We start from the raw sequence: 23424 nt of genomic DNA on the forward strand, positions 1-23424 counted from the left end.
GGGAAACCTCTCAAGGATGTTCAATGGAAGCTCAATTTCGAGTCTCATAGTAAAGGGTCTGAATACTAATGTAAAGGATACTGTTTTTTATTCATTAATTTGCAAAAATGCCTTCTGTTTTCGCTTTGTTATTATGGGGTATTGTGTGTAGATTGAGAAACGTTTAATCAATTTTAGAATTAAGGCTTTAATAATGTAACGATGTGGAAAAAGTCAAGGGGTCTGAATACTTTCTGTGTGTGTACAAATCATTAAGAACACCTGCCTTTTTACATGAGTCTGACCAGGTGAATCAAGTTCAAAGCTGTGATCCCTTATTGATGTCACTTGTTAACACCGGTTAAAGATGCATTTTTAAGCCTTGAGACATGGATTGTGTTCGTGCCTTTTTGAATGGGCTATGTTAGTAGGTGCAAGGCACATCGGTTTGTGTCAAGAACTGCAGAGCTACAGAGTTTCCAATGTGTATCAAGAATGGTCCACCACCCAAACAACCAGCCAAATTCTGTGGGAAGTATTGTAAACATGGGCCAGCATCCCTGAGTAACACTTTCAACTTGTTGTAGAGTCCATGCCCCAATCAATTTAGACTGTTCTGTTGGCAAAAGGGGGGAGGGGGCTTTGATATTAGGACAATGTTCTTTTTTTTTTCACACACACACACTGAGTGTACAAAAAATATTTAAATATTTATAATTAAAAAAATTATACACAACAATTTAGGCAACAGGGATCTTGATCCAGGAGGGGGTTGAATGTCTGGTGTAACCAAGAAGCTTGATCTTGACATCTAGCCATCTTAGTTTGCAAATGTATAGCTGGAGCACTGAAGTAGATGCATTAGTTGACACATCTTAGATTTCATGGGTGGGGGTGTCTTTTATGGGTACCCTTGAGCGGTATTGAAAATCTTACTGTCGATTATTTCAAAATAGTCCGTTATATGGTGTAAGCCTAATAATTCTATATGTTTTCTGCCCACGATCAAACATGAGACCGGCTCAATGCCAGCTGCTGACTTTCTAGTAATTTTCTGAAAAACAACTTTCACAATCATAGAAATAGAAGCATAGAACTGAGGGGGAGTAGACCTGAACAGTGGTTTTGTAAATGAAGATGCCCGTAATATGCTTCCCCCATTCATCCAGAGTTTGAGAAATAACCTTTTGTTGGGCGACGCAGCGTCCTAGTTCTTTAAATTTCTGGGCTCTGCAACATAGACCCCCCCCCCCAACACACATGCTGTGTTGTCTTCTTGTGTCTCTCTTGTCATGTTTTTTTGTCCTACACTTTGATTTTTAATCCCAGCACCCGTCCCCGCAGGGGGCCTTTTGGTAGGCCGTCAATTGTAAATAAGAATAAAAGTTGAACGAATAAAATCATCAAACACACACTCCATGCTAGTTCTGCACTGCTGCTTCTTTACTCCTCAGGACCAGATCACATGACCTGGGTGTTTACTTCCTGTTCCAGACGCACCCAGTCTAGCCCCTCCCCTCTTGTTTCTCTCTATCCTCCTCAAATCAACTCTCTCTGACATTTGGGCTACAGAGTGAAGGCTCTCCGTTTTAGTTTTTCATTCATCTCACCGTCTTTTCTCTTCATCCCTTGTTAATCACTGGCTGCATCGCAAGTAGGGCATCTTTAACTAAATTCCTTTCTCTCTTCTCATCCCTTGTTCTCTCTCTCATGCGGTGTTTGTCTCTCATGCACTTGACAGGCAACAACAGATTAAGACACGCTGCAGTCAGGAATGCTGCAGGGAGAAGAAGAAGAAGCTGCTGCAGTGCGTGTTCGGCTTTATGTGTGTGTTGGCCGTGACTGTCTTTGTCTGTGGCAGGAGCCTCTTAAAGGGACACCCTGCCTGCGTTGGTCCGTTGGACGGCTGGTAAACCTGCAATGGCTCAGAATAACTGCAGCTTCCACGCCTTCCTTCTCTCCTCACTCCTTTCATCCTCTGTCGCTTTCTTTAACACCTATTAACTCCTATTTCTGTCGCTTTCTCTTGACACATCTTTTTCATCTACTGATCCTCTCTTCCCCCCCCCCTTCCCCCTCCACTCTTCCCCTCTTTCACCATCTCTCTCTCACCTGGTATTGGTCTGGTAATCTATGGAGTAATGCGGTGTCGTGGACTACAGCCATGAGTCAGTTGGGGGTAGAGAGTGGTTGAGTCATCAGTGTTGCGTTTAAACTAGAGGACAGTCAGTCGGTAGGGATCTCCTCTGCAACGCTTTTCAAAACGGGAGGGAAACGCACTGGCTGTGTGAGTCATCATACTGGAGATATAGCTACTCCGCCGTGTGTGTGTGTGTGTGTGTGTGTGTCGGTTTTATTCATGCTTGTTTTAATGTGTGTTAAGTCGATCTGTATGTTTTTTTATATTTTTTTTACGTGTGTTTCTTCTGTGTGTGATGTCATGCCTGCATTAATGTTAATTTAGCCTCTTGGTGTGTGTTTGTGCGTGCAGATGAGTTCTGGGGCTCTCACCATGGAGCCCGCCTTCAGGACTTCCAGTGTGTGGGCGTGTGCGTTGATATTACGCTTGTATGAATGTGCGCTTCTCCTCTGTGTGCAGGCGGGTTCGGGGGCTCTCAACATGGCTGCAGCCTTTCAAGACTTCCAGAGGAGCGAGTCGGACCGGCTAAACGAGGTGAAGGGTCATCTAGAGATTGCCTTACTGGAGAAACACTTCCTACGTAAGTAACCTTAACCACCCTAACACACGTTTTAGCTACTGTAGCTTTTTTATTTGTCCTCCGTTGCAATCTGCTTGTGGACATGAATTGGGGAGTCTGTGTGAGAATGGGAGAGGCTGGAGGAATGGGTGTTGTGGTGGAGGGATGTACGAGGGAGTTGCAAATTCAATTGTGCCGATTCATGTTCATACTCTAACACACACACTTCTGTGCTGGGTCAGCCACACTCGTAATGCCTCTGGCCAATGTGGCTGCCCTGCCCCATTAACCCAACTCAGGGATGGGTACATACTGTACCAAGCCTATGCTACTGTAGTGTAGCACGTGTAGTGGCCTGTGCTGTTTGTGTGTGTGTGCAGTTTTTCCATCCACAGGTCTGCTAGTGTGCCTCTGCATCCCTGACAGTGTGAGTATGCATTGCTGAAGCTAACATGCGGGCTAAAACTGTATGGCCAAAGCCTTTTGCTAAGGCTACAGTGGGGCAAAAGTATTTAGTCAGCTGCCAATTGTGCCAAAAGTTCTCCCACTTAAAAAGATGAGGCCTGTAATTTTCATCATAGGTACACTTCAATTATGACAGACAAAATGAGGGAAAAAATCCAGAAAATCACATTGTAGGATTTTTTATGAATTTATTTGCAAATTGTGGTGGAAAATAAGTATTTGGTCACCTACAAACAAGCAAGATTTCTGGCTCTCACAGACCTGTAACTTCCTCTTTCAGAGTCTCCTCTGTCCCCCACTTGTTACCTGTATTAATTGCACCTGTTTGAACTTGTTATCAGTATAAAAGACACCTCTCCACAACCTCAAACAGTCACACGCCAAGCTCCACTATGGCCAAGACCAAAGAGCTGTCAAAGGACGCCAGAAACAAAATTGTAGACCTGCACCAGGCTGGGAAGACTGAATCTGCAATAGGTAAGCAGCTTGGTTTGAAGAAATCAACGGTGGGAGCAATTATTAGGAAATGGAAGACATACAAGACTACTGATAATCTCCCTCGATCTGGGGCTCCACGCAAGATCTCACCCCGTGGGGTCAAAATGATTACAAGAACGGTGAGCAAAAATCCCAGAACTACACGGGGGGACCTAGTGAATGACCTGCAGAGAGCTGGGACCAAAGTAACAAAGCCTACCATCAGCAAGGGCATTGAATATGAAATGTGGCTGGGTCTTTCAGCATGACAATGATCCCAAACACACCACCCGGGCAACGAAGGAGATGCTTCGTAAGAAGCATTTCAAGGTCCTTGAGTGGCCTAGCCAGTCTCCAGATCTCAACCCCGTTGAAAATCTTTGGAGGGAGTTGAAAGTCTGTGTTGCCCAGCAACAGCCCCAAAACATCACTGCTCTAGAGGAGATGCATGGAGGACTGCATAGAGGACGGGCCAAAATTCCAGCAACAGTGTGTGAAAACCTTGTGAAGACTTACAGAAAACATTTGACCTCTATCATTGCCAACAAAGGGTATATAACAAAGTATTGAGAAACTTTTTTGTTATTGACCAAATACTTATTTTCCACCATAATTTGCAAATAAATTCATAAAAAATCGTACAATGTGATTTTCTGGACTTTTTTTCCCTCATTTTGTCTGTCCTAGTTGAAGTGTACCTATGATGAAAATTACAGGCCTCATGTTTTTAAGTGGGAGAACTTGCACAATTGGTAGCTGACTTTTAGTACAGCTCCACTGTATATGGCTGAAGCTATAGGCTTGAAGCTATTGCTAATTGCCAGTGCTAAAGCTATATGTCCAAAGCTATAGTGAAGCTAAAGCTATATGGCTTCATGTACAGTGCTAAATATACTCCCCTAGTAATTATTTGGATAGTGAAGCTAAAATGTTACATTTAGCTCCATACTCCAGAATTTTGGATTTGAGATCAAATGTTTTATATGTGGCGACAGTACAGAATATAATTTTTATTTATTATTATTATTTTTCATACATACCGATTTAAAAATATATATATTTTTTTAGGAATGAAAGCACTGACTCGAAGTCCTGTTAAATAAAACAGCACACCGAAAGACTTCCATAATTCATAAATTACCAACCGACTCTGTAGTCAGAATGTAAGCTAATTAAAAGCAAGCTAATTGCAATGCCTCATAAAGATTCACATTGGTTAAAGAGGATGGGCTATCAGCTGATCATTCATGTTGTTGATTATGTAAATATACTAGTTAGGTAGCTATTCTGTCCCCCCCAAAATGTTTTTAATTGATTATAGTTTGTTCTGTTGCTGACGTGCCTCTTACCAGTGGCGATTTTGGCATGTAAATCTTGATGGGGCAAACACCCCATTTTTATTTAAATATATATATATATATATATGGGGTGTTTGTCACCATTATTTTGCAATTTATGTGTTGTGTAGTGGCTTTGTTGGCATGCATCAACTATAAAATAAATATATACATTTATTGCCATTCTGTACCTTTTGCCTCATACAGTACCAGACATCTACTCATTCAAGGTGTCCTATATATTTTTTTCCTATTTTCTACATTGTATAATAATAGTGAAGACATCAAAACTATGAAATACAACACACATGGAGTCGTTAAACAAATCAAAATAATTTGAAATTCTTCAAAGTAGCCACCCTTAGCCTTGACAGCTTTGCACACTCTTGGCATTTTCTCAACCAGCTTCACCTGGAATGCTTTTCAAACAGTCTTGAAGGAGTTTCCACATGCTGAGCACTTGTTGGCTACTTTTTCTTCAATCTGCAGTCCAACTCAGCCCAAACCATCTCTACTTTGTTGAGGTGAGGTAATTGTGGAGGCCAGGTCATCTGATGCAGCACTCCATCACTCTCCTTATCAAATAGCCCTTACACAGCCTGGAGGTGTGTTGGTTCATTGTCCTGTTGAAAAACAAATGATGGTCCCATTAAGTGCAAACCAGATGGGATGGCGTATCGCTGCAGAATGCCGTGATAGCCATGCTGTTTAAGTGTGCCTTGAATTCTAAATAAATCACTGAGTGTCACTATCACACCACCACCTTCATGCTTCACAGTTCGAACCACACATGCATAGAGCCGTTCACCTGCGTCTCAGAGGCATGGCGGTTGCAACCAAAAATCTCAAATTTGGACTCATCAGATCAAAGGACAGATTTCTATCAGTCGAATGTCCATTGCTCATGTTTCTTCTGCCAAGCAAGTCTCTTCTTATTGGTGTTCTTAGTAGTGGTTTCTTCGCAACAATTTGACCATGAAGGCCTGATTTTTCACAGTTTCATCTGAACAGTTGATGTGTCTGTTACTTGAACTCTGAAGCGTTTATTTGGGCTGCAATCTGAGGCTGGTAACTCCAATGAACTTGTCCTCTGCAGCTGTGGTAACTCTGGGTCTTCCTTTCCTGTGGCAGTCCTCATGAGAGCCAGTTTCATCATAGCTTTTTTTAATGGTTTTTGCGACTGCACTTGAAGAAAATAAATTCCACAAATTAACTTTTAACAAGGCACACCTGTTAATTGAAATGTATTCCAGGTGACTACCTCATGAAGCTGGTTGAGAGAATGCAAAGCTGTCGTCAAGGAAAAGGGTAGCTTCTTTGAAGAATCTCAAAATATATTTGTTTAATTAACACTTTTTTTTTTTTGGTTACTATATGATTCCATATGTGTTATTTCATAGTTGTTGATGTCTTCACAATTATTCTATGTAGAAAATAGTAAAAAGAAACCCTGGATTGAGTGAACTTTTGACTGGTATTATAAATATGTAATTTGATGTCAAATCCAAATGAAATGTTTTTAGCTAAAGCTGGTATGGCTGCCAGGTGTGTTCTGTTAAGTCTTTCTTATTTAGGTATATTGTTTTAGCAGTTTAATTATTTAGCCGTAGTCCCTCTCAGCCCTGTAGAGGGTCCTTATGAAGACCCTGTTACACACACGCACAGATTGATGAGAGACTCGGCATCTAATAACAGCACGGTCTCATCATCCAGTACTCATTTAGACAGACCAATAATGTCCTAATGAATGCTGTCTACAGAGTTGAGTGCCATTTGTGTCGTTGGTACTTAGCCCACTTTTTTTGTTTGTTGGTCAGGGCAATTTGCTCTTTCAAGTTCTCTCCTTTTTGTGTGGGATCTGTATGGAGAGGGGAGGCAGGTATAGGGGAGCTTTATCTAAAAGATCATCTGCATATATACTTATGCATTATTCACCTCTGCTTTGTTACCAATGACAGTCTTCCATAGCTGACGTTTGAGTTAGTGTTTAGCATGTTATAGAAGACATGGCAGCCTTGCTGAAGGTCCGAATCGAGATGTTGTGTTTAGTCCCTGGCCTCGCTACACACTTCATACTCAATGGCAGTAGGGGACTGTTGTGTTCGTGAACTGGAGTGAATCTGTTTCTGGGTTGTACAGGTCCTGACCAGGCCCCCCCCTCTGCTCTCTTTCTCCCGTCCTCTATCCCTCTTTTCCTCCCAGTGTAATTGGACCAGTAGGAGCGGTGAAGCGTGAGAATCCATTAGCAGCTAAATGGACTTTGCTCTGTTCATTCTTGCTTTCTGTTCATCTCTGCTTTCTGTTCTGTTCATTTCTGTTTTCATCTCTGCACAGTTTGTTCAGTGTGGGGAGGGAGTGGAGCAGGGCGAAGAGCGAGAGAGAGCGAGACAAGCATATGGGGTCTGAGTGGATGAGATTAAACTTGCTCGTGGTTAACCTATAGCATTGCCTATAGTTCTTCTGAGGCCTCAGTCTGAACAGCTTGAAAAGAAACTCACGCTAACTAGACAGGCAAATATGCTACTAGAACTCTCAGGCTATCTGTACACATGCGTTAAAGAGATCAATCGAACTCGACTAAAATAACGGATATGCCATTGAAAATGCGAGCGGAAAAGGTTGCCCCCCCCCCCCCCAGCAAAATTGGCCTATATTTTAGACTATTGTTACACTTGGACTGACTACCACCACTGATTTCTGTATGCTAGCTCTGCTACAAGCTTATATGAACAGGAGTTAGCACTTAGGAGTCATTTCTTCTAAACCTGAAAAGGGACCCTTTTTTTTAAATGTTGTGCTGTGAAAACGGCTATAGATATAGCTCTATCTCACTGTAGTAACCACGAGATCACGAAATCAAACGAGATTGTGGACTACAGGAAAAGGAGGACCGCGCACGTCCCCATTCTCCTTGAAGTGGAACAGGTTGAGAGCTTCAAGTTCCTTGGTGTCCACGTCACCAACAAACTATTGTGCTCCAAGCACACCAAGACAGCTGTGAAGAGGGCACGACAAAGCCTATTTCCCCCCCTCCAGGAGAAAATATTTGGCATGGGTCCTCAGATCCTCAAAGTTCTACAGGTGCGCCATAGAGGGCACTGGTTGCGTCACTGCCTGTTACGGCAACTGCTCGGCCTCCGACCGCAAGGCGCTACAGAGGGTAATCCGTATGGCCCAGTACATCACTGGAGCTAAGCTGCCGCTACTGGAGCACCAAGTCTAGGTCCAAAAGGCTTCTCAACAGCTTTTACCCCCAAGCCATAAGACTCCTTAACAGGTAATCAAATGGCTACCCCAGACTATTTGCATTGTGTACCAACATTCGTGTCTAGTTTGAGAAACGAACGTCTCATAAGTTCAACTGACAGCTTCATTAAATACTACCCGCAAAACACCCGTCTCAATGTCAACAGTGAAGAGATGACTCCACGATGCTGGCCTTTTGGGCAGAGTTGCAAAGAAAAAAACATATCTCAGACTGGTCAATAAAAAAGAAAAGATTAAGATGGGCAAAAGAACAGACACTTGACAGAGGAACTCTGAGACTGGTGTTTTGCGGGTACTATTTAATAAAGCTGCCAGTTGAGGACTTGTGAGGCATCTGTTTCACAAACTAGACACTAATGTACTTGTCCTCTTTCTCAGTTGTGCACTGGGGCATCCCACTCTTTTTTTATACTGGCTAGAGACAGTTTGTGCTGTTCTGTGAAGGAGGTAGTACAGTGTTTAAAAAAAAAATGTATTGCTTCTTTAATTGCTTTAACAGATTTCAGCTGTGCTAACATAATTGCAAAAGTTTTCTAATGATCAATTAGCCTTTTTTAAATGATCTTGGATTAGCTAACAACGTGCGATTGGAACACAGGAGTGATGTTTGCTGATAATTGGCCTCTGTACACCTATGTACAGTTGAAGTCGGAAGTTTACATACACTTTTAGGTTGGAGTAATTTTTCAACCACTCCACAAATTTCTTGTTAACAAACTGGTTTTGGAAAGTCTGTTAGGACATCCGCTTTGTGCATGACGCAAGTATATTTTCCAACAACTGTTTAGACAGATTATTTCACTTATAATTCACTATCACAATTCCAGTGGGTCAGAAGTTTTCATACACTAAGTTGATGGGGCCTTTTTAAACAGCTCGGAAAATTCCAGAAAATTATGTCATGGCTTTAGAAGCTTCTGATAGGCTAATTGACATCATTTGCGTAAAATTGGTGTGCCTCTTTGCTTAACATCATGGGAAAATCAAAAGAAATAAGCGAAGAGCTCAGAAAAATAATTGTAGACCACAAGTCTGGTTCATCCTTGGGAGCAATTTCCAAACGCCTGAAGGTACCAACAATAGTACAAACAATAGTACGCAAGTATAAACACCATGGGACCACGCTGCCGCCATACCGCTCAGGAAGGAGACGTGTTCTGCCTCCTAGAGATGAATGTACTTTGGTGCGAAAAGAGCAAATCAATTCCAGAACAACAGCGGAGGACCTTGTGAAGATGCTTGAGGAAACGGGTACAAAAGTGTCTACATCCACAGTAAAACGAGTCCTATATCGACATAACCTGAAAGGCCGCTCAACAAGGAAGAAGCCACTGCTCCAAAACCACCATAAAAAGCCAGACTACGGTTTGCCACTGCACATGGGGACAAAGATTATACTTCTGGAGAAAAGTCCTCTGGGCTGATGGAACTGTTCGGCCATAATGACCATCGTTATGTTTTGAGGAAAAAGGGGGAGGCTTGCAAGCTGAAACGCACCATCTCAACCATGAAGTACGGGGGTGGTAGCATCATGTTGTGGGGGAGCTTTGAGCAGGAATGACTGATGCACTTCACAAAATAGATGGCATCATGAGGCTGGAAAATTGTGGATAGATTGAAGCAACCTCTCAAGACATCAGTTACGAAGTTAAAGCTTGGTCACAAATGGGTCTTCCAAATGGACAATGACCCCAAGCATACTTCCGAAGTTGTGGCAAAATGGCTTAAGGACAACAGTCAAGGTATTAGAGTGGTCATCACAAAGCCCTGACATCAGTCCTATATAAAATTTGTGGGCAGAACTGAAAAAGTGTGTGTGAGCAAGGCCTACAAACAGACTACAGACTCTGGAGGAATGGGCCAAAATTCACCCAACTTATTGTGGGAAGCTTGTGGAAGGCTACCCAAAATGTTTGACCCAAGCTAAATAATTTAAAGGCAATGCTGCCAAACTCTATGCTAATTGATTGTATGTAAACTTCTGACCCACTGAATGTGATGAAAGAAATAAAAGCTGAAATAAATCATTCTCTCTACTGTTATTTTGACATGTCACATTATTAAAATTAAAGTGGTGATCCTAACTGACCTAAAACTGGGAATATTTACTAGGAATAAATGTCAGGAATTGTGAAACTGAGTTTAAATGTATTTGGTTATGGTAGTCATTTACAACATTAACAATGTATACACTGTATTTCTGATCAATTGAGAGAAAGCCAAGAGTGTGCAAAGCTTGTCATCAAGGCAAACAGTGGCTACTTTGAAGAATATAAAACATATATTTTGATTCAACACCTTTTTGGTTACTACATGATTTCATAGTTTTGATGTCCTCTTATTCTACAATGTAGACAATTGTAAAGGTAAAGAAAGAACCCTTTGAATGAGTACGTGTGTCCAAAGTTTGACTGGTACAACAGGGCCCAAAAATGGTGTACTATGTAGGGTATAGGGTGACATGTGGGATGCAACACCCCTCACTATATGAGATGGAAAGTCAGTGAGGAAACGGCAGGCTTGTCTGTTGTTGTGATCTTGTTTGTTCTTGTTGCCTGATCTTTATCACATTGATTATTGATTATTGATATTGTCAACTAATCACTCCTTCCATTTCAGTTCTACAGGGACCGTTTCCCAGTGCTGTTGTAGCACTAACCAGAGTCGTTGACACAATGTAGGTTTGTAGAGTGCCCCGCCCTATGGGAGTTCCGGTCACGGCCGGTAATGACCCATAATGTCACAGGCTGTAGTGACGCCGCAACACTGCGATGCAGTGTCTTAGAATGCTGGGCCCCTCAGGAGGGCAGGGCATATATAAAAAAAATATATTATTTCACATGTAGATGTGGGAAGCTAAAAATGCTAGCTAATTTGCAATTTTTTTTTAGCCGGGCTGCCAGCTAGTTACTGCTAGCAAGGGAAGGCAACTCTTCCTTGCATTCACAAACTGAGCTGACCAAGTTTCTATCGCCCCCTTGTGAATGGGAGTGTGTCCGGTGTGCATATCACGTTACCAAAAGGTGTCTGCTGCTCAAAAAAATCCCACTCCACACACCCACAGATCAACTGAGTGAAGCTTGTCGTAACATCCTCTTCCTCCTCATGTTGGGTCAGTGGGTGTGTTGCGATGCTTGATAGACAGAAAGAACAGCTGGTCCCTCTCTGTGTGTGTGTGTGTGTGTGTGTGTGTGTGTGTGTGTGTGTGTGTGTGTGTGTGTGTGTGTGTGTGTTACATTGTTGCTGTGTCACTGTTGCCCTGCGGTAGCTCCTGGCTCTCAGAACAGATTAGTACAGTTTAGATCTCGCTTTCTCTGTCATGGCTGAGTCAACCTCTCTTCCCTACAACCCTCTCACTTCATCTACCCTGTGAACAATCTGATAATGTCTCCTAGCTAGATCTGTGTTTTACGTGTTACTCGTTGTGCTGAAGAGGAATCTCAGTACTGTCTCTGGTTTGGTTTCCACTGCTTGCAGCCTGTTGCGTGGTTGTCCGGGTGTGTGTCTGTACTTCATGATTCTGCAGGCAGATACCTCCTGTAAGCATAAAATACTGCAGATAACGAGACATTGCACAGTGGATGTTTACATTTATATAAGGAGTTTAACTCGATCCATGAAACATTAGGCAGCAACAAGCAGGCCGCAAACAAACAGCATCCTCCTCCATCCCTATGTCTTCTCTCGAGCTATTTACGGTGGCATGCATCTCCCTGGTTGTCAGCAGGCTAATACTGTAATTATGCTGTTTAGGACACATCAGTTACACTATTCAATATGTTATATGGATGATATAACATACCGTCAGCAATAAAGTCATATTCATTTATATAGAATATAATTGTAGTTCTTTCAGTCGACTCAGATCTCACTATGGGTCATTGGTTAAGCCTTGTTCAAGCACGTCTAACAGGCCAATCTATATAACACCTCGCAATGCTATGGTTTCTTCACCACTTCACAACTCTATTTGGTTATTAGCTTGTTAAGCAGCTTTCTTCAGAATACTAGCTCTCTTAACGGTTCCTTTTGGTGTCGATTTGGTATTTTATTAGGATCATCATTTAGCTGTTGTGAAAGCACCAGCTACTCTTCCTGGGGATGCCACCCAACACAGAGCGTTGTGGCTTCTTTTCTATTTTCAGGAACTTCAGTTTAATTTGACTGATTTCAAGTTAGCTTGTTAGGAGCGCTTTTTGTAGACTGCTAGCTACGGTACACCTGTTGCCTGGCATGCATGCAATTAGCATTGATAGCTCGCTAGCTCCACTGCTTTAGCATCCCGCTTATGGGTTTCTACTAGTTTTAGCAAATGTTACCTGTGGTCTCTAGCTCACCATCGGTTCCCACCGTTCAGAGTTAGCTGAACATTCCAGTGTCTTCGCTAGCTAGTGGGCTAACGGCACCACGGGGGCTTTAGCTGTTAACTTCTGCGCTAAACCCCCATTCAGTTTGTTTGGCTAACATGAGCGCCGCTGTTTCTTCTTAGTGTGTTACGCCACCATTGAAGCACCATCCCTTTTTAAATCCCCCTGTAGAAGATGACCTAGCTGTGTGTTTCTACCTCGTGTTACTTGGTTTACAAACCGGGTCACTATTCTGTTTTTCACACGACGGCTAGCTAGCTGTCATCACTCAGGTGAAGATAATCAGCTAAGCGTCCCTGTTAGCTCTACTTTCACTACACCGAAAGTATGAAGACTGCATTTATTCCCCACCACCTTGGTAAATAAAGCTGTCATCCTGCTTACCTGACTCAAGCTCACGTTACCCAGTGTCTCAACTTCACGTTGTAGTAGCAGTGTGAGTAGCTAGCTATCTATTCCCACGGTAATTCCATTTGCTTTCGTCCGTCCGGTCGAAACGAGATGTTGACAGGCTTACAGTCAATTTGTCAGGGAAGAGGGAGAAAAAAGCACCCAAGCCTAGCAAAGCTTGCCTTTCAATTGTGGGTATGATTCCCATTGGATCTGTGCTACTTGCCTCGGCGTAGACCACGTTTTCGCGGCTCTCGTTAACTCTGCTAGCTCTGTGCAATGCGCTAAGCTGGGCCCTGGTGTCATTTAAATGTAGAGTACAGCACATGCACACATCCATTAGTCCACAACGTTTGGAGAATGTTTACTTCTGAACAATGTTTCCTTTATTATCACCACTTCCTGCCATAACCTTGTTGAGCTCTAAACTCTTATCTTTTTCTCTCTCTCACCTTTATATAACCAGGTAGGCCAGTTGAGAACGAGTTCTCATTTACAACTGCGACCTGGCCAGGATGCAGTGAAGCAGTGCAACAAAAACGAGTTACACAAACACATGTACAGTCAATAAAACAATAGAAAAATGTACAGTGTGTGCAAATGTAGAAGAGTAGGGAGGCCATAGAGGTGAAATAATTACAATCTAGCATTAACACTGGAGTGATGGATGATGATGATGATGATGATGTGCAAGTAGAGATACTGGGGTGCAGAAGAGCAAGAGGATAAATATGGGGATGAGGTAGATGGGTGTGCTATTTACAGATTGGCTGTGTGCCGTGATCGGTAAGCTGCTCTGCTCTGACAGCTGGTGCTTAAAGTTAGTGAGGGAGCTAAGACTACAGCTTCAGTGGTTTTTATTTTATTATTAATTGCAATTCGTTCCAGTCATTGGCATCAGAGAACTGTAAGGAAAGGTGGCCAAAGGAAGTTTTTGCTTTGGGGATGACAAGTGAAATATACTTGCTGGAGCACGTTCTACACGTGGGTGTTGCTATGGTGACCAGTGAGCTGAGATAAGGCAGGGCTTTACCTAGCAAAGACTTATAGATGACCTGGAGCCAGTGGGTTTGGTGCCGAATATGAAACGAGGGCCGTCCAACGAGAGCATACAGGTCGCAGTGGTGGGTAGTATATGGGGCTTTGGTGACAAAACGAATGGCACTGCATCCAATTTGCTGAGTAGAGTGTTGGAGGCTATTTTGTTAATGACATCACCAAAATCGAGGGTTGGTAGGATAGTCAGTTTTACGAGGGTATGTTTGGCAGCAGGAGTGGAGCCTTTGTTGTGAAATAGGAATCCAATTCCAGATTTAATTTTGGGTTGGAGGTGCTTCATTTGAGTCTGGAAGGAGAGTTTACAGTCTAACCAGACACCTAGGTATTTGTAGTTGTGCACATTCTAAGTCTGAACATTCCAGAGTAGTGATTCTAGTCGGGTGTGGGCATCAATCAGTTAAAGAGCATGCATTTTGTTTTACTAGCACTTAAAAGCAGTTGGAGGCCACGGAAGGAGTGTTGTATGGCATTGAAGCTCGTTTGGAGGTTTAAGTGTCCAAAGAAGGGTCAGATGAATACAGAATGTGTCGTCTGCATAGAGGTGGATCAGAGAATCACCAGCCGCAAGAGCGACGTCATATATACAGAGAAGAGTCGGCTTGAGAATTGAACCCTGTGGCACCCCTATAGAGACTTCCAGAAGTCCGGACAACAGGCCCTCTGATTTGACACAGAGTTCTGTGTGTGTGTCTCTCTAACCCAGTGGGATGTAGGGCAGGGCAGCAATAGGAGAATATTGATCAGTCAGCCAGCCAGTCACCAACAGAACAGGACAGAACTAACTGTCCTGTATGGAATGCAGTTGGATTGTGTCAGGACAGCAGTGACATCAACAATAGCATGAGGTATGGTGACATCGGGGTCACAGTAGAGTGGAGTTTGTGTCAATAGTACAGTGTCTCTGTGACCTGTAGGTTCTGTGTTGTTTAATAGATCGACCCTGTGTGCATGGGCTTTGCATGTGTGCCGGGGTTAATAGATCAGCCAATCAGTCTCTGACTGTCCCCACCTACCGATTTGACCAATCCACATCGTGCGTGTTAAAATGAAGTCTACGTTTACAGTACATAACACGGCCATGTTTAAAAAAAAATATTGACGTGTACATGCATGCATAGCGCTGTCTTACACTAACTACTTACCCTCGTTGTTGGTGTGTTAAGTACTGTACAGATTGTGATCAGTGAACACAGCAGGTCGGTGTGTGTGTGAATGGACCCATTGTTCTGCTGGTGTAATCTCATGCAGTACTTTTCCTTCTCTTAGCCTAGATGAGAGGTTTTCTTTTGGTCTGCTTGCATACACACATGGCATTCACACTGAACGCTGCCTCCGACTAGTATAGGGGTCCTGAGGTTCTGTCGGGACAGACTGCATGGGAGGGGAGTAGTCCAACGTACTTGGTTGATAGATTCCAGAACGTTTTAAGGACTCTAGGCTCCATCTCTAACTCTGCAGGCTGGAAGGCCTCTCTTGTATTTATGCTATAGGATCCAGCTGGGACTCGCTATAAGCAGACTTGACCCACACCCTGATTCTCTCCTCTGGAGTTTTGATCAGCTATGAGGTTATAAACGACGCAAGGCTATAAACTTGACACCTAGACCGGCTGACTGGGAGCTGTATTTGAGTGCAGGGAGATTCTGAGTCTATTTGGGTCAGGTCCGTTAGGCAGTAACCTTCCACTGAATCCCAACTTCAGTGTAGTGGGACGAGGTTGTTTGGGCCTGTATCAGTGCTGGCGGGTCGCTTTTCTGAGGTGTAGAGAGTTGGGTCGCTTCTGGATTTGGTCGATACCATAGCCCAGTTGGAGTGTGGGATCCTGTGGTGTCGGTCAATACCCTAGCTCAGCAGGGTGTGCTGGCTGTGCATCAGAGGAGATGGAGGACTGCAGCGGCCCAGGCCCAGACTTTGACGGGCTTGTCGACGGAGGTTGGACCGACAAGATTAAATCTCACAAGAGCAACCTCAACCTCAGTAAGTTAACATGACCCATTTGAGAGTTTAAGACTTCGCTCTCCCACAACCTCAGTAGGTTCATGTGATCCATTTGGCTGTCTGTCTGTCTCGATAGCCCCAGAATATTTAACCTGCCTTTTCTGGGTAACTATCTCCTAACGCTCTGACCTGTCTGTGTACCTCCTATAGATTTTAACGTTTCATTGGTTAGACCAGCAGCTCTAGGGTGTGACACCTCACTCTAACTGTGAAGGGCTCTGTCTCCCCACTGTGTGGATGAGTGGGATATGGATTATGAGGAGATGGCACTCAAACCAAAAAAAATCTGTTTCTTCTCAGCTGGTCAGTGGAGAGAACGGGAGAGCGACACTCAGGCATGATTCTTAGCTATTTAAGGACAGTTGAACCACACACATGATGTTTGTGCATGACTCTGACCCTGGGTTGTAGGATGTTGTATGTTACTGGGGTTCATTGTGGCCAGAGAGGAAGGGAAACGGGCACGCTCTGTTACTGTGCCACTGTGACCCAGGGTAAACTGCACTCCTGATTCTGACGCTTAAGTGTTAGAAGTACACTAGCACCTCTATCTCTGCTTGGAGCACAGGTGTGCTTTCCATTGTATTCACAGTTACATTTAATTATCACGTCTGTATAAATTGTATTTCCAGGCACTAGCGTTTTGTCCCGTCCTAAGTTGGTTTAGACATGATTCTTCCGCCCCCTGGCTGAGTACAGAGAGAAATATGGTGTCTCCTATTGCCCTGGAAGAGGTTGTCTTCACTGATATATCCCTTAATCAATGTGAACTGTGCCTTGGTCTTATTATCGCTCACACATTTTCTGTTTGCCGCAAAATTGAAAAGCAACTGTGAGTCAAAATGCGTTGCGATCTGGAGGGTGGCCTTTTCCACCCTCACCCCCGTGGTTCTAATGTGGAATCTGCACCATTGCCGGAATCATGGACAGTGTGTATTTTAGAACATTCCATGATTTTAAAGACTCATGTACACTGAGTATACCAGACATTGGGAACACCTTTCTAACATTGAGTTGCACCCCCTCCCCTTTTGCCCTCACAACAGCCTCAACTCGTCGGTACGTTCCACAGGGATGCTGGCCCAATGCTTGCCACAGTTGTCAAGTTGGCTGGATGTCCTCTGGGTGATGGGCCATTCTTGATACACACTGGGGAAACTGATGAGCGTGAAAAACCACAGCAGTGTTGCAATTCCTGGCAGCTACCGTGCTCCATTCAAAGGCACTTCAATCTTTTTGTCTTGCCTATTCCCTTTCTGAATGACACACATGCACAGTCCATGTCTCGATTGTCTTTAATCGGTCTCCTCCCCTATATCGACACAGAGTTTAAGTGTCATCAATAAGGGATCATAGCTTTCACCTGGTCAGTCTGTCATGGAAAGAGCAGGTGTTCTTAATGTCAAATCAATGTGTATTTGTCACGTGCGCTGAATACAACAGGTGTGGACCTTACAAGGAATTGCTTACTTACAGGCTCTAACCAATGGTGCGGAGAAAAAAAAGTGTGTGTAGGTAAGTAAGGAAATAAAGCAACAGTAAAAAGACATTTGAAAAAAAAGAGTAGCAATGCTATATGCAGACACCTGGTAGTCAGGCTTATTGAGGTAGTATGTACATGTAGGTATTGTTAAAGTGACTGCATATATGATGAACAGAGAGTAGCAGAAGTGTAAAAAGAGGGGGTGGTGGGACACAAGCACTGGTTGGTGGGGCCAATTTAGGTAGTATGTATATGAATGTAATAGTTAATATGACTATGCATATCAGATAAACAGAGAGTAGCAGCAGTGTAAAATAGGGGTTGTGGGGGCACACAATGCAAATAGTCTGGGTAACCACTTGGTTACCTGTTCAGGAGTCTTATGGCTTGGGGGTAAAAACTGTCGAAAAGCATTTTTGTTCTAGACTTGGCACTCCGGTACCGCTTGCCATGCGGTAGTAGAGAGAACAGTCTATGACTGGGGTGCCTGGGGTCTTTGACAATTTTCAGGGCCTTCCTCTGACACCGCCTGGTGTAGAGGTCCTGGATGGCAGGCAGCTTTGCCTCAGTGATGTACTGAGCCGTACGCACTACCCTCTGAAGTGCCTTGTGGTCGGAGGCTGAGCAATTGCCGTACCAGGCAGTGATGCAACTGGTCAGGATGCTCTCGATGTTGCAGCTGTAGAACCTTTTGAGGATCTTAGGACCCATGCCAAATAGTTTTTGTTTCCTGAGGGAGAATCGTCTTTGTCGTGCTCTCTTCACGACTGTCTTGGTGTGTTTGGACCTTGATAGTTTTGTTGTTGATGTGAACACCAAGGATTTGAAGCTCTCAACCTGTTCCACTACAGCCCCGTCGATGAGAATGGGGACGTGCTTGGTGCTCCTTTTCCTGTAGTCCACAATCATCACCTTAGTCTTGGTTAGGTTGTTATTCTGGCACCACCCGACCAGGTCTCTGACCTCCCTATAGGCTGTCTCGTCGTTGTCGGTGATCAGGCCTTCCACTGTTGTCGTCAGCAAACTTAATGATGAGCAAACTTAATGATGGTGTTGAAGTAGTGCCTGGCCATGCAGTTGTGGGTGAACAGGGAGTACAGGAGGGGACTGAGCACACACCCCTGGGGAACTCCAGTGTTGAGGATCAGCGTGGTAGATGTGTTGCTACCTATCCTCACTACCAGGGGGTGGCCTTTCAGGAAGTCCAGGATCCAGTTGCAGAGGGAGGTATTTAGTCCCAGGGTCCTTAGCTTGGTTGTGTGCTTTGAGGGCACTATGGTGTTGAATGCTGAGCTGTAGTCAATGAACAGCATTCTCACATAGGTTTTCCTTTTGTCCAGGTGGGAAAGGGCAGTGTGGAGTGCAATAGAGATTGCATCGTTTGGGTGGTATGCAAATTGGAGTGGGTCTAGGATTTCTGGGATAATGGTGTTGATGTGAGCCATTACCAGCATTTCAAAGCACTTCATGGCTACGGACGTGGGTGCTACGGGTCTGTAGTCATTAAGGAAGTTTGCCTTTGTGTTCTTGGGCACAGGGACTATGGTGGTCTGCTTGAAGCATGTTGGTATTAGACTCAATCGGGGACATGTTGAAAATGTCAGTGAAAACACCTGCCAGTTGGTCGGCACATACCCGGAGCACACGTCCTGGTAATCCATCTGGCCCCGCAGCCTTGTGTATGTTGCCTGTTTAAAGGTCTTACTCACATCGGCTACGGAGAGCGTGATCACACAGTCGCCCGGAACAGCTGATGCTCTCATGCATGCCTCAGTGTTGCTTGCCTCGAAGCAAGCATAGAAGTGATTTAGCTCGTCTGGTAGGCTCGTGTCACTGGGCAGCTCGCGGCTGTGCTTCACTTTGTAGTCTGTAATAGTTTGCAAGCCCTGCCACATCCGACGAGTGTCGGAGCCGGTGTAGTACGATTCAATCTTAGTCCTGTATTGACGCTTTGCCTGTTTGATGGTTCGTCGCAGGGCATAGCAGTTTTTTTTTTTTTGTCAGCTTCTGGGTTAGAGTCCCACACCTTGAAAGCGGCAGCTCTACCCTTTAGCTCAGTGAGAATGGCTTCTGGTGGGGATATGTACGTACAGTCACTGTGGGGACGACCTCCTCAATGCACTTATTGATAAAGCCAGTGACTGATGTGGTGTGTTCCTCTGTCATCGGTGCTTCCTGCTTTAATTTTTGCTTGTAAGCAGGAATCCGGAGGATAGATTTGTGGTCGGATTTACCAAATGGAGGGCGAGGGAGAGCTTTGTATGCGATTCTGTGTGTGGAGTACAGGTGAGCTATAATTTTTGTTTCTCTGGTTGCACATTTAACATGTTGATAAGAGATTTGGTAGAACTGATTTAAGTTTCCCTGCATTAATGTCTCCGGCCACTAGGAGCGCCGCCTCTGGGTGAGTGGTTTCCTGTTTGCTTATTTCCTTATACAGTGACTGAGTGCGGTCTTGGTGCCAGCATCTGTCTGTGGTGGTAAATAAACAGCCACGAAAAGTATAGCTGAGAACTCTGTAGCCAAGTAGTGTGGCCTGCTGTTTGTACACCCAGTGTATATTATCTGTGTCCATGTTCAGCCAAAACTCAGAGAAACAGGGTATTAGTTATTCAGGTCCGTGTTCTTAATGTTTTGTATACTCCGTGTATTTTAACAGACAACTCCTATTTTTACAACTTAGGTCAGCTATTCTGGCCTATAGAAACTACCAAACCATCCAATGATGGGATTTATAAAGAAATGATTTGTGCTTCCGAAAGGATTGATCTCCATATAAACAACTTTTAGAAAGCTCATTCTGAGCTGTTAATGAATGTGAACAACCCTTTAACTGGAACAGAATGGGAAACAATATTACCTTGACATCCCGTAATCCGAACCATCTATTTAAACATTTTAAGTTTGTTCAGACTGGTGTTTAAATTCAAGGAAAAGTTTTTTTTACAATTGAAATGTGTTTACTGTTCCCCCTAAATCAGGTAGGCACATTCCTTCATATGGTGTGGGAGTGCCCTACAGTTACATTTCAAAGTGCGTGAATGTAAATATCCAATGAGTTGCATCTACTATGTTACGAAACTTCAGTAGCTTCTTGAATCTCTCAAACGATCAGAGACCATTACTACTGTCAGGCAGCACATCAAAAGAGATGTTGGCACTTAGAATCACCCCCCCGTCACTGTTAGAAGTTGCAACATTAGAATTATTGACAGTGAGAGCAGAGCGAATGGTGTCAAATAACAATTAAGGCCTGGAAAATTATACCCATACAAATAAACAAACGATAAAACCAACATTTTTACAAAATCTTATTAAAAAAAAAAAACTTTCTTTACTTTCAGACCCACAGGGAAGGGGTGGAATGGGGAGGGTGGAGGTAAATGCATCCTCTGTTGATGAGCAACCTTAGATGATTTTCGGTGGGGTAGAGGGAGTCCGGGCTTAGGGCAGGCAGGCCCAGTGTTGGGTCCATCTCGATGACCTGCTGACGGGATGAAGAGTGACAGAGTGTGACTGGCTCTGCCTGATTACTCCAGTACATTCAATACCCATTACACAAGCATGGGGAGAGGCCTGTGTGTTACATTACCCAGAATACTTCACTCTTATTACCTAGGCTGCCTCTCTGTCCTGTCAGCTGTTGTCTAATAGGGTTACAGGCCTTTTCTGCCACTTAGCACGAGGTCACAACTAAGCTACTTATACCACGCAGTGCTCAAGTCGAGACTAACTTTTTCCACCGGTGGCGCTTGTGCTACAAACTTTTTCAGTTGATGGGCCCCAGCACTTGATTTGGTCGCACACAATAAAAGGCCACTCTAAAATGTGCAGTTTTGTCACACATCACAATGCCACAGAGTTAAGGGAGTGTAGAATTGGCATGCTAACTGCAGGACTGTCCACCAGAGCGGTTGTCAGAGATAATGTTATGTTCATTTCTCTACCGTAAGCTGCTGTTTTAAAGAATGCATCCAACCTGCCTCACAACCGCAAACCTCAACCGCCAGCCCAGTTCCTGCGGGGTCGTCTGAGTTCAACCACCCAGACACCTGATGGAACTGTGGGAATTTCTGCACAAACTGTCAATTGTCTCCAGGGAAGCTTATCTGCATGCTCGTCGTCCTACCCAGGGTCTTGACCTGACCGCAGTGGGCAAATGTTCACCTTCAATGGCCACTGGCATGCTAGAGATGTGTGCTCTTCACAGATAAATCCCAGTTTCAAATGTGCCGGGCAGATGGCAGTCGGTGTGTATGGCTGAGTGATTTGCTAATGTGAGCAGTGTCCCATGGTGGGGTTATGGTATGTGCAGGCATAAGCTATGGACAATGAACACAATTGCATTTTATCGGTGGAAATCTGAATGCACAGAGAGACTGTGACGAGATTCTGAGGCCCATTGTGCCATTCATCCGCCGCCATCACCTCATGTTTCAGCATGGTAATGCACGGCCCCATGTCACAAGGATTTGTACACAATTCCTGAAGCTCAACATTTCCCAGTTCTTCCATGGCCTGCATACCCACCAGACATGTCACCCATTGAGCATGTTTGGGATGCTCTGGATCGACATGTACAACAGCTTGTCCCAGTTCCCACTAATATGGTTGTCCTTTTTAATTCAATTGCGCGTCGTTGTGTTTGGCTAGCTGTTTATGTCCTGTACAGTGTAGGCCATATGTGAAGGCTGAGTTTGCTAAACGAATGCCCCGCGACTGATACAAATCATCACATCATTCAGCCAGGTAGGCCTACTTTGCAGTCAACATTTTAATTAGGAAGGGTTTTTAGGAAAGCCTTTACAAATGTTCATTCAAACAGATCATAATGACCGAATTGCGCATTGGCAAAGATTCAACCAAAACGTTGGGACTATTTGCATACATGGTATGCAATACCCATTGCTGTTCTGCATAAATCTTGACAATTTTAAAAACAAAGCGAATTGTGAACCAACAACTTGCTACATATTTTTTTTCAGTGGCACCCTTGTGCCACGCTAAACTAGCAGGGCTGACACAGAACCTTTACCCTATAGGACACACACAGACGTTTACATAAATACACATTTACGATCATGAATACACATACAAAGTGGGGTAGAGGTCAAATAAATCAAACTTCCATTGTTAAAGGACTGTAGTAACTTGTATGATAAGCCGAATTGAAGCGGAATTGTACTAGCTACTAAGTAAGTGGGCTTGTTTTAGATGCATTCAGATACTCCAGTACTACATGGGAGTGTACAGTAGAGCTATAGTCAGGTGGGCCATTCTGCCAGTGCTTCAGCCAACTCTGCCGTGTTCATTCATACCAGATGGTATCTGTAGGAGGACGAGGCTTGCCATTTTTTTTTTTCTGCAAGACATATGAGCTTTCCACCCAGACGGGTACTTTTATTCATACACTGACAGAACACAATGAGATATTCCATTCTACCTGTCTGGGGGCCATTATTAACTGGATTGAGGGACAGAGAAAGGGAGGAAGAGATCTGTACAAGGAGGGAGGAAGAGATCTGTACAAGGAGGGAGGAAGAGATCTGTACAAGGAGGGAGGAAGAGAGGTGAAGGGAGGGCGGGGAATGTATGGGGATGGGAGAAAGACAGCTCATCTGTCGTCTGGGTTCTATATCCTAGAAATGGAATGAATTCTATACTATGTTCTGTATCCTCCAGCTCAGAGAGAGAACTTCGATACTCTGCTTGTGGCTGTGCTAGCAGGTAGGGGGTAGCGTGGGGGACTGATACATATTTGATGAGGGTTAACAGGTAGAAATGAGAGCGATGGAGAGAGAGAAGTGTGACACTGCTGTAGTATAAATCTCCGATGTTAGATAATTAGGGAGATGGTGGTAGAGGAAACCGTCTGTGAATTATACATGTAGCCCTACAGGGGG

The 23424-nt window shown here is 44.0% G+C and overlaps 1 protein-coding gene across 5 annotated transcripts in view; it reads left to right on the plus strand.

The window, feature by feature from the left end:
• gramd4a (GRAM domain containing 4a) overlaps positions 1-23424 on the plus strand; it is a 62453-nt gene that overhangs the window by 17365 nt on the left and 21664 nt on the right. For 3 of the 5 annotated variants that reach the window (XM_046297662.1, XM_046297660.1, XM_046297661.1), the window contains exon 3: positions 2579-2699. In XM_046297662.1, coding sequence (XP_046153618.1) covers positions 2579-2699 — 121 coding nt within the window. Of the gene's footprint in view, positions 1-1522; positions 2267-2578; positions 2700-15827; positions 16018-23424 lie in introns of those variants that run through there. The other 2 variants (XM_046297664.1, XM_046297665.1) reach the window with 2 other exon arrangements.

The sequence above is a fragment of the Oncorhynchus gorbuscha genome, linkage group LG14 (assembly GCF_021184085.1).
Source record: "Oncorhynchus gorbuscha isolate QuinsamMale2020 ecotype Even-year linkage group LG14, OgorEven_v1.0, whole genome shotgun sequence".
In the NCBI taxonomy this organism is placed as follows: Eukaryota; Metazoa; Chordata; class Actinopteri; order Salmoniformes; family Salmonidae; genus Oncorhynchus; species Oncorhynchus gorbuscha.